Genomic DNA, 17,331 nt, shown 5'->3' on the forward strand with positions numbered 1-17,331 from the left:
CACTGCTTACAGGGTCAAGGAAAACACTGACATCTATGTCTTAGATCATGAGTGTGTTGACAAGATAACTCATACAAATCAGTCTATATGACTGTCAGTGTGCTGAGATAGATTTGTACCATGGAACAATGCCCAGTTTCTGCAGATTTCATACATATCAACATCTATGTGACCTCACAGCAGACCAGGCACAGAGTAAGGAGACAGTGAACAACAGTACAAACTCCTAGAGGACATCAATCCTGCCACAAGTGAACCAGTGAACTATTGAATACACTTAAGTCTACTCTTACAACACCTGCCTCATTTTGCATGCATGTAAAGTCATCGGAAAGGTCAAAATCATGATTTTCCTTGAGCAGATTGACAAAAAACAAGTGATTTCTACAAAGTCATGTATTACTAATTAACAACAGTCAGGAAATTTGTTATTCCAGTTTAAGAATTTACACAGTTGCCTGCTTCGGACTTGGGGTAGAATTTACACGTGTGCGCAGGCCGAGATAAATCTCTGGTGACTACCATCATACACACTCTTGGTGGACTTGAGGTGTCAAGGATCAGCGAGTACAGAATATTTGTCCTGATTTGTTGATAAGATATTGACCTATCCTGATTTATTGTGTGTTATCTTGAAGTCGATGACCCTTTCGTCCACTGAGCTTAATGACCTCTGACCATGTCAAGGTAAAACAAAGCAGAAGAGATTGATCAGTAGATGGTGCACTTGCTTGTCCATAAACTCTCCCTACACACTTGTTCAGACAAGTTGTTTTCATTTAAAGTAACAAAACAAGATTATCTTTCAATTCCCAAATATATACATGTATTTACAAGTTAAACTGTAACTACCACATTTGCTCATTAAATTTTAGCAGTTTGTATATAATAATGATTACAACAGTGATGATGATGATGATGATGATGATGAAGAAGAAGAGGAAGATGATGATGATTGGTTTGTTTACTGTTTGATGCTGCACTCACCAATATTCCAGGCACAGTATGTAAATAATCAAGTCTGGACAATACAATCCAGTGATCAACAGAATAAACATAGATCTAAGCAACGGGGATACAATGACACACGTGACTTAGTGAGCGACCACCTGATCCCGATAGTTCTCTTTCTACAACAATCATGGGATACTGAAGACGAATTCTAAACTGGATCTTCATAGATGATGATCATTCTTCTTCTCAAAGAATATTATTGTGTATGGTTGAAGTAGCTATCTTGATTCACCCAAATCAACAGATTGGCGTGCACCTGATTTGTCTTCTCAACTCCCTGGGGAGGATACACTCATGAGGCCTGTTAGGTATCCGCTAATAAATTGCCTGTTGCATTACCATCTCATCCTACTGGGTACATTAACAGAATCTTATATTGAATTGACACTTTGTCAGCATTCCAATGCTTTTAAAAAAAGGCACAGATCAACTCCTAGTTTACAGGCTTCAGGAAGTTTCTCCTTAAATTTTTCGATGGGCTGTTACTCAAATTTTGTGAATATTTTGCACCAGCAGTAAATATTCACAGAATCTCTATCACATGCACTGGTTAATTTTGTCCCCACTGATTCAGAAACACTGAGGCACGTTCAAGCAGTGTACCAAATATGAAAAGATCATACTATGACGACACCATCTGGAGGCAAGGGCAGATAATACATCAACTATACCTTCCTGGCAGTAATGCTGCTTGAATTGTCTCGATTCATTATGTATATTTACCTGAAAGCAAAGGTGTTACTATTGGACTGGAGTAGCACAATACATAACAGGTCTAAGGTTTGCCAGGTGTGAAGAGGTGGACTCTGTGACTCATGGTGCCCGCCAGATGAATGGTGGGACTGTTACAACCTTCTAGTCGTCATACAGGGACTGTATTCATATATACCACAGCACACAATTACAGGCTGTCTGGCTGGGCATTCCTCACCTACCATTCTTTGTCAGTGTCAGAAAAATCCCTTGATGACTCACTGGGGTTCAGACACTACAGAGTTGAAGTGTTCATACTTAGTCTACGTCATAATCAGTTATAGAGGCAGTTTTAAAATATTTTGATTTCTAAAATGTTGTCTCACATACCTGGCCACAAAATCCCTAACCATTTAATTGTTCATGAAGAAATACTTAACGCTTAAGACTGATATTGCTGAGGAAGAAAGGAGTTGACAAATCACAACATGATACAATACTGAACATAAAAATGAACTGTTTACATATGATGAAAAGGCAAACAGCAAAAGAAACACAAGCTGTGAAAAAATGAAATAAAAGTAACCTTTCAAGTTTGTCTTTTGTTTAAAAACTTCACCCAAAAAATAAAACGGTTGCATTTCTTTTGCTGTTCAGCATAAAAAACCATTGGAGACCATGCCATCAAAATATTTTCATACGAAGCACTATGATGTTATTCTATCCTTAATGCCTGGCCAAGAAACAATACCGTAGTTCATTGTTAAGGACAAAATATTTTTGTCATTCCTTAGATTAATATTTTAGTCATTCCTTTGATTGATGTGACTGTACTCTGATACCACAAGAATCAAACAGTTACAGTGTGATACAATACCAATGAACATATTTTGAAAGAAACCTAATGATATATATATATATATATATATTCAGTCAAACTCAAACCAAAAGCAGTTGAACACCATACCATCAAACTGTTTTCATACCATGAAATATTGATAATTTTGTGATGATAAATATCTTCAGAATAGATCACAGAGTTTCATGATCAGTGACTAACAGTCCTAATAGAAAATATGTGAAAATCATTAACAGTGCATGAATGCAAAGTTACACTCTATCCTGGATCTCACTGCAACAACAGTGACCAAAGATCTTTCTAAACTGGTAATTATGCATTTTGTCAAATAGATATAAGCAAGCTATTTACAGAAACAGTGTTTCAGAAATATAGTTTTCATGGCTTAGTTTAGCTTTTATGATATTTTCACACTATGAATCCATCGCATTTATTTTCTGTTTTTATGGCTTTAAATGTCCTTAACCCACAATCCTAACATGCAGTGCAATCTTACCGTGCACTTGTTGGGCTTCTCTCCTGAATGTACTCGCATGTGGATCAGAAGCTTGTACCGGGCATTGAATGGACGATATCTCCTCTGACATCCAGCCCAGAAACATGTGAAATCCTCACCCTTACGTTGGTCAATATGGGCCTTCTCGATATGCCGCACTAATTCATCTTGTTCACTGAATTGTTGGTTACAGTCGATCCAGCGACATATTTGCTGCCTCTCATCATTCTCCTCATCATATTCTTCAGACTTGTTCGTCTGACTTTGAGATTGTGAATTATGGAGGTACATGTTCTGCTGTGGCTGCTGCTGCTGTTGCTCCACAGCCTGGTCATATGGAGGTGGTGGTCGGATTGGAACTACATTGTTCATACCATTGTTCATACCTGTGTTCATGGGGTTCATCGTGTTCATCCCATTGTGCATACCACTGTTTAAACCATTGTTCATACCATTGTTCAAACCACTACTCATCCCGTTGTTCACACCATTGTTCATGCCACTATTGGTCATACGATTGTCCAAAACATTGTTCATTCCCCCATTGGTCATACCATTGTTCAAACCACCATTCATGCCAGTACTGATGTTGGTGTCCATAGCACTGAATGGTTGCCCCTGCTGCATGTGTTGTGAGCTGGACATCCCTTGTTGCGACTGGATGTTGCTTTGCAGACTCTGATTTGTCTGCATGTTGAACAGAGCACACTGTTCTATGTATGGAATCTGATCCTGAGGTGCCACATACTGATTGGTCATCAAGTCAGGGAAGCCATTGCTCTCAGGTGGACCCATACTGTAAAAGTCTGTGTTTTCCTGCTTAATTCCATTGGAAACTGAACTCTGAGGTGTAAATCCATGCATCCTGTTGCCGTTTGACCCTGAGAAAGGGCTGTTTCGGGCATACATGTGACAGAATGAGCCAGGCATCATGCCAGGTTGTGGTGAGACACTTGTTGATGATCCCCGGGAACCATTCAAGATGGTTACCAAGGATGTGGGTGAGATACGGATGATTTGGTTCAGATCCAAGCCATCTGAGAAAGATGGAGATATTGAGAGAGCACGTTTCTGTGATGCACGACCGTGGACATTGGCTGAATTCCGTGGACTTGTGAATGTTGACAGTGATGGTGACACATCGACTTGGTATGGGGACAAGTTGCTACTGTTGCAAGGATACTGTGAGGTGGCGCTCCCTGGTGGATGATAGTTGTCCATGTCACTTCCTGCCACCGATCCTGTCCCACTAGCAGACACACTGGGCAGGGTCTTGTAATGGCACCAGTCCTGTTGTTTCGGGAGCGGTTCCAGGAACACATGCTTATCACCACTGTTACTGAACCCACCTGGCGTGGACAATGAGTTCCTATCATTGGACACAATGGAGAGGGACGGAGTGTTGACACTGTGGCGTGGACTCATGTTTGACCTGATGCTGGACACCTCACTTGGCGTAGGTGTGGATGTTTGAAGCTGATGGTTTGGCAGGTTTAGGTTATTACCTCCCTTGTTGAGGGCCCCATGGCGAATATTATGACCGAAGCTGGGGATGGCTGATCGGCCGGGACCAAGTGGGATGCACTGTGGGCCATACCCAAAAGCATCTGAAACACACAAAAATATTGTCAGCATCCGGACGAACACACACATATATGCTGTTAAGTGACTAACTTTGTGCTCATATAGGTCGCCATGCCAAGTCTTGGTTGAGAGCATACGGTTAGTAAATGTTCAAGACAGTATTACAGAGCTGCCCAGAGAAGACTACACTGTCTGGAGATGGTCTTTTGAATGGTATCATCAAATTGTTTTTCTATGTAGCCATAGGCTTTCTAGATAATCAAATCACAGAGTTTGAAAATACACGTTTTGGTGGTTCCATTTTTTCATTTATATTGCATGTGGCAAAAGGCAGGTATAAAGAAGGAAAGATATCTAAACTGTTACTAACCAAGAACTTAACTTCCGGATATCAAGATATGAATTTAAACCAAACAGCCACCAAATCCCAAATGAACTGTCAGTCTGTAATCACAACGCTGTGCTCACTTACATGCATGAGTAAGTTCACAATGTTTTAACTAAGCATGATAGTGGATCATACAGTAACTGCTTGGCCCTGTGAGCCACCACTGTCACATATTAAGTGTATATGTATTGATCTTATTCTTAAGATTTGGGTTATACATCCAGTCGGTCACAGTACTGGTCTCAGGCTTGGTTCATGCGCAAGGATGATGATGATTAACATGTCAACATGTCAACATGTCAACATCTTCATTCATATCAATTGTCACGATATGGTTGCAACATTGCCGATGTGACGTTAAATATTAACTCACTCACTCACTCATTCATATCAAACATTATTCAAACAATATCCTCAATAATTTGAACAGTTCAATAACATTTTTTTCAGCAAAGCACTCACGATGAGTTTTATTTTCCAAGAATAGCGTCAGTTACATTTCCAGCTGTAGGTCTCCAGTACTGAGGTCATTACTGAACTATTCCATTTGCAAAACAAGCAAAGGGTTGGAAATGATGTGAGTTCCTGTTGGAGAATGTCAGGAAGCCTTTCAACTACATCCCCTAACTCAAACCCGTAGATCAGTCAGATGGGGTAGAAATCTATTGACTAGATGCACAGCAGTTGCTAATTACAAATAATGTGTAGCTGAGCTCTTTCAGACATTACATTTCAACATGTGTGGGCCAAAATGTCTGCCGACTTCAATTCCTTCCTTAAATATTGCATTAACACCTGGTTTTACTTCCTAACATCAATCTAAAAATACCACATGGACCTGTTTTGTCTGTTTCTTCAAAATCAAATTTACAAGCAAATATTCTTCCTCAAAACTCCTGAGCATATCGTCTTGACGAAGTTATATTTTTATCAATACATGTCTCTTATTGCCTGATTCCTGTAATCATAGATTTTTAACCAGGTTAAGTAACTGCACTGTGACTGTTTAAGATTCTGACATCCAGACAGGCAAATACAATTTAGTCTCATGAATGTCTAAAAAGTCAGTATAAAGAATATAAAGCATATTACTTTCTCATTATTCACCTACTTCCAACATGCCAGTGAGACATAAGTCAGTATAATACAACTACAGTGTGACATCAGATACCCCTACAAAACACAAACAAGATCCTTGTCATGTCTATTACCAGAATCTGTTTTGGCATTGATTCTTCATTAATACATTACAGAAAATCAGATGCCATGGACAAATTATTATTTAGAACATATTAGTCCTCCCAAATTAGTTCCGCTAGCTGTGATGAGGCGATAGACTATATCCTTTCTTACGTTAAGGCATTTCTTGTTTCTTACAACTCAGCAACTGCCAAAACAGCCCCTGTCCCTGATCTTGTCTATATCTTAAACACAATAAGAAACAACTCTTGTTTTGCATCAGATGTTTTGCTTATGTCACCCTTTCTGCTGGGCCTTGACCTAGACAGGCTGTGAGCACTATCCTCAACCACATCAAATGGGATGCAAGTTTACAGGTTTTGTAACCTATGGACCACCCCCAGCAACAAGCCAGCAACAGCATGGTAGGGGACACCAGAAAATGAGCTTCACACTCAGTACCCATGGGAGGAATCAAACCTGGGTCTTTGGCGTTACAACCAAACGCTTTAAGCACTAGACTGCCCCACCTCCTCCCATTCTTCACTGTCGAGAAGAAGACAAGATTTTCAGATGGCATTTAGCAGGGTTCAATAACAATAAAAACTGAGCCCCACACAGATTACAAAATGATTTACTTCACAACTTGCTTGGTGTTGTATCTGAAGAGTAGGTGACATTTGATTAACGAAGCGCTGACAGACAATATGTGTTTGTAAATGAATGAGTGTAACAACCAATACAACATCTGAAGCATAACCCATCAACTAGATCAGCCAAGAATATTATACGTTATCTGTCAGCCATTGAGCTAAAGCACTCTGCCATCTGTCCAGTGTGTAACATTTACCACTGCAAACTTGTCCAAGTAAATAAATAAATTCTAATGGAGTAAAAACCTGGCATATTTGTAGTTGAAGGGTTGACTTTGTTGCTGTAAGAGTACTTAAGTAGCTTACACTGCAGTTTCTCAATCTCGTATTTGTCTCCTACAGGCAGCTCACAACTCATCCATATTAAATACAATTTTTATATGAAAAGCTGCCATTTTGTTCTTTTGATTCAGCTTTATCCAGAGGAATAACTATGTCAAATTAAGGGCAACATAAACATAATCATCATCAATCAGTGTCACGGAAGGGAACTGTTCACCGGAACATTCAGTTTCATGTCTAATTGCTCACGTTTGCATTGAGATGGAACAAAAACTTCACTAAAATGGAAACAGGTTAGAATCACAAATAGAATTAATGGTAAATTCACCAAGATATGTCAGTTTGTATAAATCATCTATTTCTTATTCATATATGCTCTGTGAAATCTACATCAGAATTATGTTTTTGAAGTTCCTACTCCCTTTATTTCTACAGACGAGTGTCATGCGCACACCAATGGACATGTAATCATCACTGGGATATTGTTTTATTGTGTGACTGTGTGAACATGGATAGACAAGCCAAATGGCATACTACAAACACAAAAGGAACTGCTACAATACTAGAACACATGAGTGACTCAGAGAGATGAAATCCTGTAAACTAATAACTGATTCCTCACGATTTACGTCTCCAAATCAACATGCATAAAGAACAGACTATAGCCAGTCATTGTGTCTGCTTGGATGATACACGTTGTTTATAGATCTACGTAAGCACCTGCGTGACAGTTTTCCCTGTATCACAAGTGTGTACAAAGAGGGGCAGTTCATAAAAGAAGCAGCTATATACCCCAAGTATTATCAATATACTGTTCCTTATGTCTCAATCACATCATAAATAAAACAGACAGGCTTAAAACTTAAAATATCTTCCTGTGTATGTGAACTGAAAAGCAAGTCTATAGGTAAAGGCAGGTATTTTGTTGCTCTTTGTCATGCCAGGAGCAGGTCAGAGCCTGTTAGGTGGAGCTGACTGTCACAACGGATAATCTTTCACGTTTAATGCTCCGACCCGTTAAGTTCATAATCCCAGTGTGTCAGGACTGTTGTGTGTGGAGACAAGATAATGAGAGCTTCCCAGACTCACATCCACTGCCTCTACAGCCAATCATAACCAGCATTATCTGACAGCTATGTAGCAGTGTCGGTGCCATACTACATGTTATACCTGACGGATGGCATTAAACAACACTCAAGCAGGCAATAAGGGATATATACACCACTGCCTTGTTCTATGAAGCAATCCTAGAGGCTATGACTATCGTAGGCATGTAGGTTATGATCACAACGGTACTGAGACTGTTGTGTTGAATAGGTCCCTGCTATAACAAATAAACAGAGAAATCTGTGCTGATATTGGGTACTGTCAGGAAGAACCTAATGCCTATGCAAACTGACACTGCAATACATTAAACAGCAATATTCTACCAAGCCCATTAATATCTTTATTAAGGAAACTGATGTCCTAAAACTGAATAACATTAGCAAAATGTCCATGCTTATAGAGAACTGATGAATGTAACAACCTCAGTTCTTTGTCCCAGATATTTGTATGTGACTAAAAGAAAAATTCAACTTGCTGAGTTTGATATTACCTTAGTTTATTGCACATTTATATGCCTAAATTTAAGAGCAAGCCATATAGAAGTTAGGGACAAGAAGTTTAACATGCATGGTGCTGTAGACAGAACTGGTCCTATACATCAATAGGCCCTTCAAGCTAGTGCAGCAAAATAGAACTCCTACTTTTAGCAAAAGTGTGATATCCACAGTATCAGTGAATGGAGTAGAGTGAGCATGGTTTTATCCCCCTTTCAGTAATATTCCTGAAATATCATGGCTGATGAACTCCAGAAATGAGCTTCAAATATTGCGCCCACTAGGGGAATCAAACCATTGTGTTTCATGTGACGAGTAAATGCGTTCACCGCCAGGCTATCCCTCAGCCCCTCCAAACATTAGCTGTACACAGCCTTAAAGCAGTTCTTAAAATCTACAGAACATTTAATGTTATATTAGGCTCATCCCCTCAACAGTTCTAGTTTAAAGTCACGGTTTCACAGACACCAAGCTTTTGACTGATTCCTGCTCTTCATTCATGCAACCTCCCACAAATGAGACCCAGAGTGTCCAACACTGTTACCAAATCAAAATGCACCTCATAACCAACATCAAAGTTGAGTACATCAGCTAGAATTTGTGCAAAGCTGGTGAGTGTTTTCTTCATCTAGTGTTAACAGAGGATCTATGTAGCAGACAAAAAACTGCACAGTCAGAAATAGGTGGGTTTGTATTTGGCACTGGTTTCAGTGGAAGCCAGGTGGATCAGTCATGCACGAAGAAGGTACTGCTGCCGTTACAGTCAGCATTGGATTGAGAGGTGCAGGGCCTGCAACTCAGCAACGCTGTGGTCCACATTTACCTTTCGGCTCACCTGTTAATGACCAATCATAGCAATACTGGCTGCATATATTGTTCAGTTGGAATTTCAATGCAATGTTGAACAGGCCTCATTCACAAATTGGCCACACATGTGCAAGTTATGTATGACACTATAGATAGACTATTTACTGACATCTTTAAGAAACAGAAAGGCTATATATATTTACTACAACTACAGCAGTGAGTGATATAGCATTGTAAGAAACAAGACCATGTGTTAAATCCTGGAACCTAACACTGGACAGAAGGATTAAACAGTATCATATTTGTTGATTTAATGAGTTGGTTGGGGCAAAACGTCAGGACAACTTTTGATCTAAAAATGTTGCTGTTAGCTCAGTATATAACTCCATAAGAAACTAAAAAACTTCTATCAACAGCAAAATTTAAAAAGCAATATTTCAGCATAAAAATTTTCCAGTTGAGGATTTCCTTTACAATTTGGCAGTTTTTAACAGTGGCACTACATCAATACTGAAACTATGAAACCATGTATGAAATTGGTTCTGTGGTATTCCTGCTTTCTCCATATTTGATGGTGCAGAAAAATCACAGATGTCTAAGAGAAATACAAAACAGAAAAGAATCTAAACATTATGTTGTCTGCAGCCTAATTCAGAAATATTCAAGCCATATGAAGATAGTCTGTCATATCTGATTCTGGACCAGACAAGCCAGTAACTTCTATCATAAGAAACAACCAGCACTATAGGCATACAATGTTGAGTGAGTGAGTATGGTTTACACTACTTACTGCAATATTCCAACAATATCATGGTGGTTGATGCCTTCACACACTGTACCTGCATGGGGAATTGAACCTGTGTTTTTGGCATGACAAGAGAAACTTTGACCACAAGGTTTGCCGGAGACCTGATTTAACATGGAAATCCACAGGGATTAAATAACTGACGGCCGCTAGCTATTGGCCCTTGCTTTTCTCTCAACATTTGCTTCTTCTACCTCTAGAGCTAACCCAAACTAATCATTCAATGTCACAAATACAATAAAACATATTTAGTGTTATCTTTTCACTTTTGCCAGCTAAGTTTGAGTAAAAAATGTCAAAAAGTGCATAAAAAAGGGCTGCTGCAATTATACCGCTAGGACAACAGATACAGCCATAAATGAAAGACTGAGGAGGTTAAAATATAACTGATACTCCAAATATTTGAAAACTGAAAAATTGTACAACCTATACGTTGTTTATCAGCTTTGTTCCTCTTCAGAAACATATTTATTGCTGTTACCTGTAATGATTCCAAGAAATTTCCTGACTTTGACCCTTTTATCAGATACATAAGAGTGGGTTCATGTTTATATTAAAATTTAAGTCATTTCAGCTCTTGTGATGAAAATTGTCATGACTCTAATCTTAGCTTACAACCAAACCCAAATAACGTTCTGGTTGGACTTTACACTATGGCTATTTTATCAGGGAGTGGGGCATTTCTGTTCTATCTTTGTCTTGTGAATGGGTTTTAAATGGTGATTTATGTTTGACCCATGGACAAGGCTATGAACATCAAATCTAATCATTGGTGAGTAGTGAACGTCTTTAAACTCTCCACTGAGCAATATCACAGTTGTATAACAGCTATCTCACAACATCAAAACTGTATAACACCTATATCACAGGTGTATAACATCTATATCACAGCAACATCAAAGCTGTATAACACCTATATCACAGGTGTATAACAGCTATATCACAGGAATACCAAAACTCTGTGACAGCAACATCTCTTATAACATATCACAGCTGCATCACAGATGCATAACAACTATATCACAGGTTTATAACATCTATATCACAGGAAAACCAAAACTCTGTGACAGCAACGTATCTTATAACATATCACAGCTGCATCACAGTTGCATAACAGCTATATCACAGGTGTATAACAGCTATATCACAGGAATACCAAAACTCTGTGACAGCAACATCTCTTATAACATATCACAGCTGCATCAAAGATGCATAACAACTATATCACAGGTGAGTAACAGCTATATCACAGGAATATCAAAACTCTGTGACAGCAATATCTGTTAAATCTCACCTGCATCATAACAGCAGTATCATAGCAACATCAAAGCTGTACAACAGCTATATCTCAGCAACATCAAAGCTCTGTGGCAGCAGTATTTCTGCTCTATCACAGCTGTATCAGAGTTGAATGACAGCATTAATTTTATCACAAAGTACTGTGTAATCCCTTGCTGTACAATTCAAGGTTGTAACACAAAAACAGTATCATTTCTAAACAAGCCTTGCAGGATCTTAGCCAACTTTGTATCACAATGGGCCTCTATGCTGCAATTAGCTAGTGAATCAATATCTCATAAAATCTTTACAATGCAAAACAAATAGCCAAATCTAGATTTTTTCCCAAATGAAAACCTACACACAAAAGGTAAAAACCTTAGATGAACCTTGAACACTCCAATAATCACATGAATGTTAAATGTGAAGATTTAGTGTAAATCTTGATGGTTCTGTGAATAATGTTCAGTTCACATTCAATGTCTCAGCCACACCTATGATGATATAATGAATGGGCAAGGCTGCGGCATGAATGGCATTCATCCGATACAATCAATACCACACTCAATGCTATATTGATCCCTGCCAAGTGCACAAAGAAGACACAAGTTCTTGCACAAATCAAATGGCTGTCAGAAGAAAAGGACTCTACCATTAAGTTTATTATCATTCATGATTATTTTTCAAGGATTTAAAAACATGTACCGTTCTCCTCTGTTGTGTATACAAATGAGTTGTAAAGACATGTAAATATTAGTGGGTAGGGTGGTCATGGACACTGATTAAAGTCTATGTTAATGAGTGAGTTTAGTTTTACGCCACACTAAGCAATATTCCAGTTACTTGGCAGCAATCTGTAAATAACTGAGTTTGGATAAAACAACCCAGTAACCAACAGCATAAGCACTGATCTACCCAAATGGGATATGATAACATGTCTCATCCCTTTAATTGCCTCTTACAACAAGCATGGGTTACTGATCTTGATTTCCACAGGTCATCACTGATCATGTAGAATTGGTGTAGAATACAGAGCAGTACACACTGCTTGGTGGTAAATATGAGGCATACAACTTTATGTACATTCCGTATCATTTGGTTGCAGTCACCTTAAGCTTGATCAAAAAGAGAAAATATTACAGAACCACTTTTGGTACTGCTATCTATGTCTAAAATCCTCTAAAAGTTTTGGTATTGGTAGCAAGTCAGTGGAGCATATTTTCATTTGAACTTTTACGATGAGTATCACTCCTGTGATGCTCTTGATGTGTGTGATGAGAGAACAAGCATGCTCACCTGACTTGTTGGACCTGTTGAAGGAACCACTATGGCTGACCATATGGCTGTGTTGGATCCCATTTGTGCGCGACGTAGGAAATATTGACTTCTGTTCAAATCCATTTTGGCGAGGTGTGGGTTTACCTGCATTCACTAAAGAGCGTGAGGAACTAAGGGCAGGAAAATGTAGTCCCTTTTCAGCAGTGCGTGTGCTTGTTTGTGGAGGGCCCGGTGTGTTGCAAGCTGGAGGAACTGGAGTCTCTGATTGGATACGGAGAGTTGGGATGTCCATGCGGTTGCCCTTACTTGTTGGCGGTCCATTCTGGCTGCTTGGCTTTCGAGAGTTTTGTCCATTCATTATCCTAAAACACAACACATGGAAGATGTACAAGAGACCCAATGCAGGTAAGGTATAAAGAGACACACTACAGGCACAGTGATGCTAAATTAAGCAAGAGACTTACTGCAGGTGCAACATAGCTAAACTGTTCCAGAGATTAACAGCAGGTGCAACACAGGTAAATTGTATGAGACATACTTCAGGAGCAACACAGGTAAATTGTGCAAGAGACTTACTGCAGATACAGCAATAGTAAATTGTACAAAACGCCTACTGCAGATACAGTAAATGTTAAATTGTACAAGAGACTTACAGCAAGTGCAACACAGGTAAATTGTGTGAGACATACTTCAGGAGCAACAAAGGTAAATTAAACAAGTCTTTCTGCAGGTGTGACACAAGTAAATTGTACAAGAGACATACTGCAGGTGCAACACAGGTAAATTGTGTAAGAGACTTACTGAAGGTGCATCACTGGTAAGTTGTACAAGAGACTTACTGCAGGTGCAACACAGGTAAGTTGTATGAGAGTTTCACTACAGGTGCAACACAGGTAATTATAAATTGTAAAGGAGGTACTGCAGATGCAACAAAGGAAGGAAAGGGTGCCAGTTGATCTGACTGATAGTGCTGACACTGATTCCAGCTACATTCTTCCTGTTTGAACATGTACCATTCATCTTTATATAAGGATTGTTTCATCATAAGCATTCCATTTGAATATTGAAAATAACCTAATTACTGCTATCAGCAATATCAAAAGTTACCATTGTAATGAAGTACTAACATGATATGTTTTTAGTCCTACATCCTGCTTAAAATATTCTATTTCCAGATGACAATGACTCACTAACTCCATGGTAAATCATTGCCTGTTGGTTGTCCCCTGCTCAACACAGACCCCGTCCCACAGTGCAGGCTGAACCATCTGGTCTGACCTTGCCAGTGTAATGCTTTTAACATCCTAAACATTTGTATAAACACCTCAATCATAGCTTGTAGTAAAGGGAAACTAGGCCAACTGCCCAGTTGCCAATGCACAAGTGGTGATAAAGAAATTTGACTGAATTGGATCCTGAGCTCCTGCTGACCTGGTTATATTAATCAATGTTTGACATTCAGTATTTAGGGAACAGTTAAGACTGAAGATAGATAATAGGCCCCACTGCCATGGTTCAGTAGTACAGATCTGGGACAGCCGTACCACATGTGCTGGCATGACTAGACAAATCTTGTAGAACACTAGAGCTGTTAATATTGTGACAAATACAAGTCACATCAATCTCTGGAGCCCAGCTGTTGGCATTCATGTTGTGACAGACGAAAGACACATTCATCAGATCTCTGGAGCCTGGCTGTTAGCATTCGTGTTGTGACAAGTGAAAGTTACATCCATCAGATTTCTGGAGCCCAGCTGTTGGCATTCATGTTGTGACAGACGAAAGACACATTCATCAGATCTCTGGAGCCTGGCTGTTAGCATTCGTGTTGTGACAAGTGAAAGTTACATCCATCAGATTTCTGGAGCCCAACTGTTGGCATTCATGTTGTAACAGATGAAAGACTAAACCATCAGATCTCAGGAGCCCAGCTGTTGTGACAATTAAAATATACAGATTGAAGCAAATAGGTGATAAGATGGTAGGGAACAGTTAAGACTGAATATAGATAACAGGCCCCACTGCCATGGTTCAGTAGTACAAATCTGGGACAGCCGTACCACAAGTGCTGGCATGACTATAGTTAAATTTTGCCGAACACTACAGCTGTTCATATATTGTGACAAATAAAAGTCACATCTATCAGATCTCTGGAGCTCAGCTGTTGGCGCTCATGTTGTGATAAATGAAAGTCACATCTATCAGATCTCTGGAGCTCAGCTGTTGGCGCTCATGTTGTGATAAATGAAAGTCACATCTATCAGATCTCTGGAGCTCAGCTGTTGGCGCTCATGTTGTGATAAATGAAAGTCACATCTATCAGATCTCTGGAGCTCAGCTGTTGGTGTTCATGTTGTGATAAATGAAAGTCACATCTATCAGATCTCTGGAGCTCAGCTGTTGGTGCTCATGTTGTGACAGATGAAAGTGACATCCATCAGACAAGTTGAAGTAAATAGGCGATTAAATGGTAGTGTAATGTCTGCCTGGTAAAATAGCACTAGTTTGCACCAAGGAAAAGCTAAACAGTGGGGTTCCTCCTCCAATCATATCAAGGAGAAGATAAATAGAGGAGCTCTTCTACCAATCAGCATCAAGGAGAAGCTACATACTGGGGCTCCTCTACCTATCAGCATCAAGTGAAACTAAATTTTGAGACTCCTCCAGTGATCAGTATCTAGAACAAGGTAAATATAGGGCACCTGCTGCCACAACCTGGTTCTGGGACAGCCTGGAGCACCTGCTGGAGACTTCCACCACTTATTTCCTCTGAGGAGAAGGTATTGATCTCCCCATCCACTATGATCAATTTGATAATGTCAGATATTAATTGATTCTTTCTGAGGGCGAGGAAAATCATATTATCTCAAGTTCACTTTAAAGGTCAAGAAGCTTGCACTCAAAAAGTAATCATATGAATTAATATTTCATTATTTTCAGAAAGCTGAATGACTTGTTCTACCAGCCTCAAATGAATGGCATATTAATCTAAGATGTCTAGACTTTCTTCATCGTTCAGGTTGCAGTCAGATGCAGTCATGTTTGACCAACGTAACAGTCTTTACTCAACAAATATGGGACACATTATAACAATCAACATAAAATATCCTCTACTAAGACCATTACGCAATCCTGCTGGAAATGCTGGATAGTCTCTGTCAGCCATATTTAGGTATCCTTTGTTGATATAAGATACGCAACGTCAACATTACCTATATCCTGTTAACTATAATTAATATACTGTCATCAACAGTACATGTCCTTGGTGATAACATTCAATGTCTTGTTGCTATGTGGCCAAAATAATACCAATGAAACGCTCACGTTTAAATTCATTCACTCACAAACATTTACATGTCTCCTAGCTGTTGACAATAAAAAAAACCATGTATTATTTTGACAACATTCACATGTCTCCTGTCGACAACATTCACAAAAGACTCCTGTGAACAACATTCACACAACTTCTTTTGACAACATTCACATGTCTCCTGTCGACAACATTCACAAATGTCTCCTGTGAACAACATTCACACACCTTCTTTTGACAACATTCACATGTCTCCTGTCGACAACATTCACAAATGTCTCCTGTGAACAACATTCACACACCTTCTTTTGACAACATTCACATGTCTCCTGTCGACAACATTCACAAATGTCTCCTGTGAACAACATTCACACACCTTCTTTTGACAACATTCACATGTCTCCTGGTGACAACTTTTTCACATCCTGTTTTGACAGTATTCTCACATCCTCTATTGACAACATAAGATGTCTCCTGTTGACCATACTAACACGTCCACCACTGACAGCTATGATACTACTGGAATAATGGTGAAACACTCAAGGTTGAAGGAAAATCAAGTTCTATGGATAGTCAATGTCTTTACTGCAATGGGTGCGACGTTTCAGTGTAGGTACAAACATTTTTTCTGTATCGGTGTTTGTACCTACACTGAAATGTTGTACCAATTGCAATAAAGAGGTTGACTATCCATGGAACTTAGTTTTCCTTCACCCATACAACTTCTGCGATGCCTTTCAAAGAAGAAAAACTCAAGCTTACTCATTCTCAGATAAAAGTTTATGTTTGATCCAAAAGTACTTACAAGAAGTTGTAATGGAATTTACATTTGAACTGAATACAACACAGTCCCATTACATACAGCAAATTGAGGGTAGGGGCACCAACAGAGACCCAAGCAATTAACCCTGATGTATTGCCTGATGAAATGATAATGCGCTGTATCATGTCCAGCCATTCTTTCATGTCATTAAAATCCATCTTTGATGGTGTATCAAACTTTAATGGCACGGACATACTCTACCTGTAAGTGCCAATGGCTGCTGACACATCACATTCTCTTTGATAGTGATGGGGCACGTCATTCCACCCAACAATAGGTAA

At 39.2% G+C, this 17,331-nt stretch overlaps 1 protein-coding gene across 1 annotated transcript in view; it reads right to left on the reverse strand.

Annotated features, from left to right (window-relative positions):
• Positions 1-17,331, reverse strand: part of LOC137291379 (zinc finger protein GLIS3-like) — a 68,253-nt gene that overhangs the window by 35,114 nt on the left and 15,808 nt on the right. Inside the window, exons 2-3 of the mRNA XM_067822699.1 lie at positions 12,936-13,279; positions 3,063-4,669 (exon numbers count right to left, since the gene is read on the reverse strand). Coding sequence (XP_067678800.1) covers positions 3,063-4,669; positions 12,936-13,275 — 1,947 coding nt within the window. The 5' untranslated portion in view covers positions 13,276-13,279. The remainder of the gene's footprint in view (positions 1-3,062; positions 4,670-12,935; positions 13,280-17,331) is intronic.

Source organism: Haliotis asinina, chromosome 7 (assembly GCF_037392515.1).
Source record: "Haliotis asinina isolate JCU_RB_2024 chromosome 7, JCU_Hal_asi_v2, whole genome shotgun sequence".
Classification (NCBI taxonomy): domain Eukaryota; kingdom Metazoa; phylum Mollusca; class Gastropoda; order Lepetellida; family Haliotidae; genus Haliotis; species Haliotis asinina.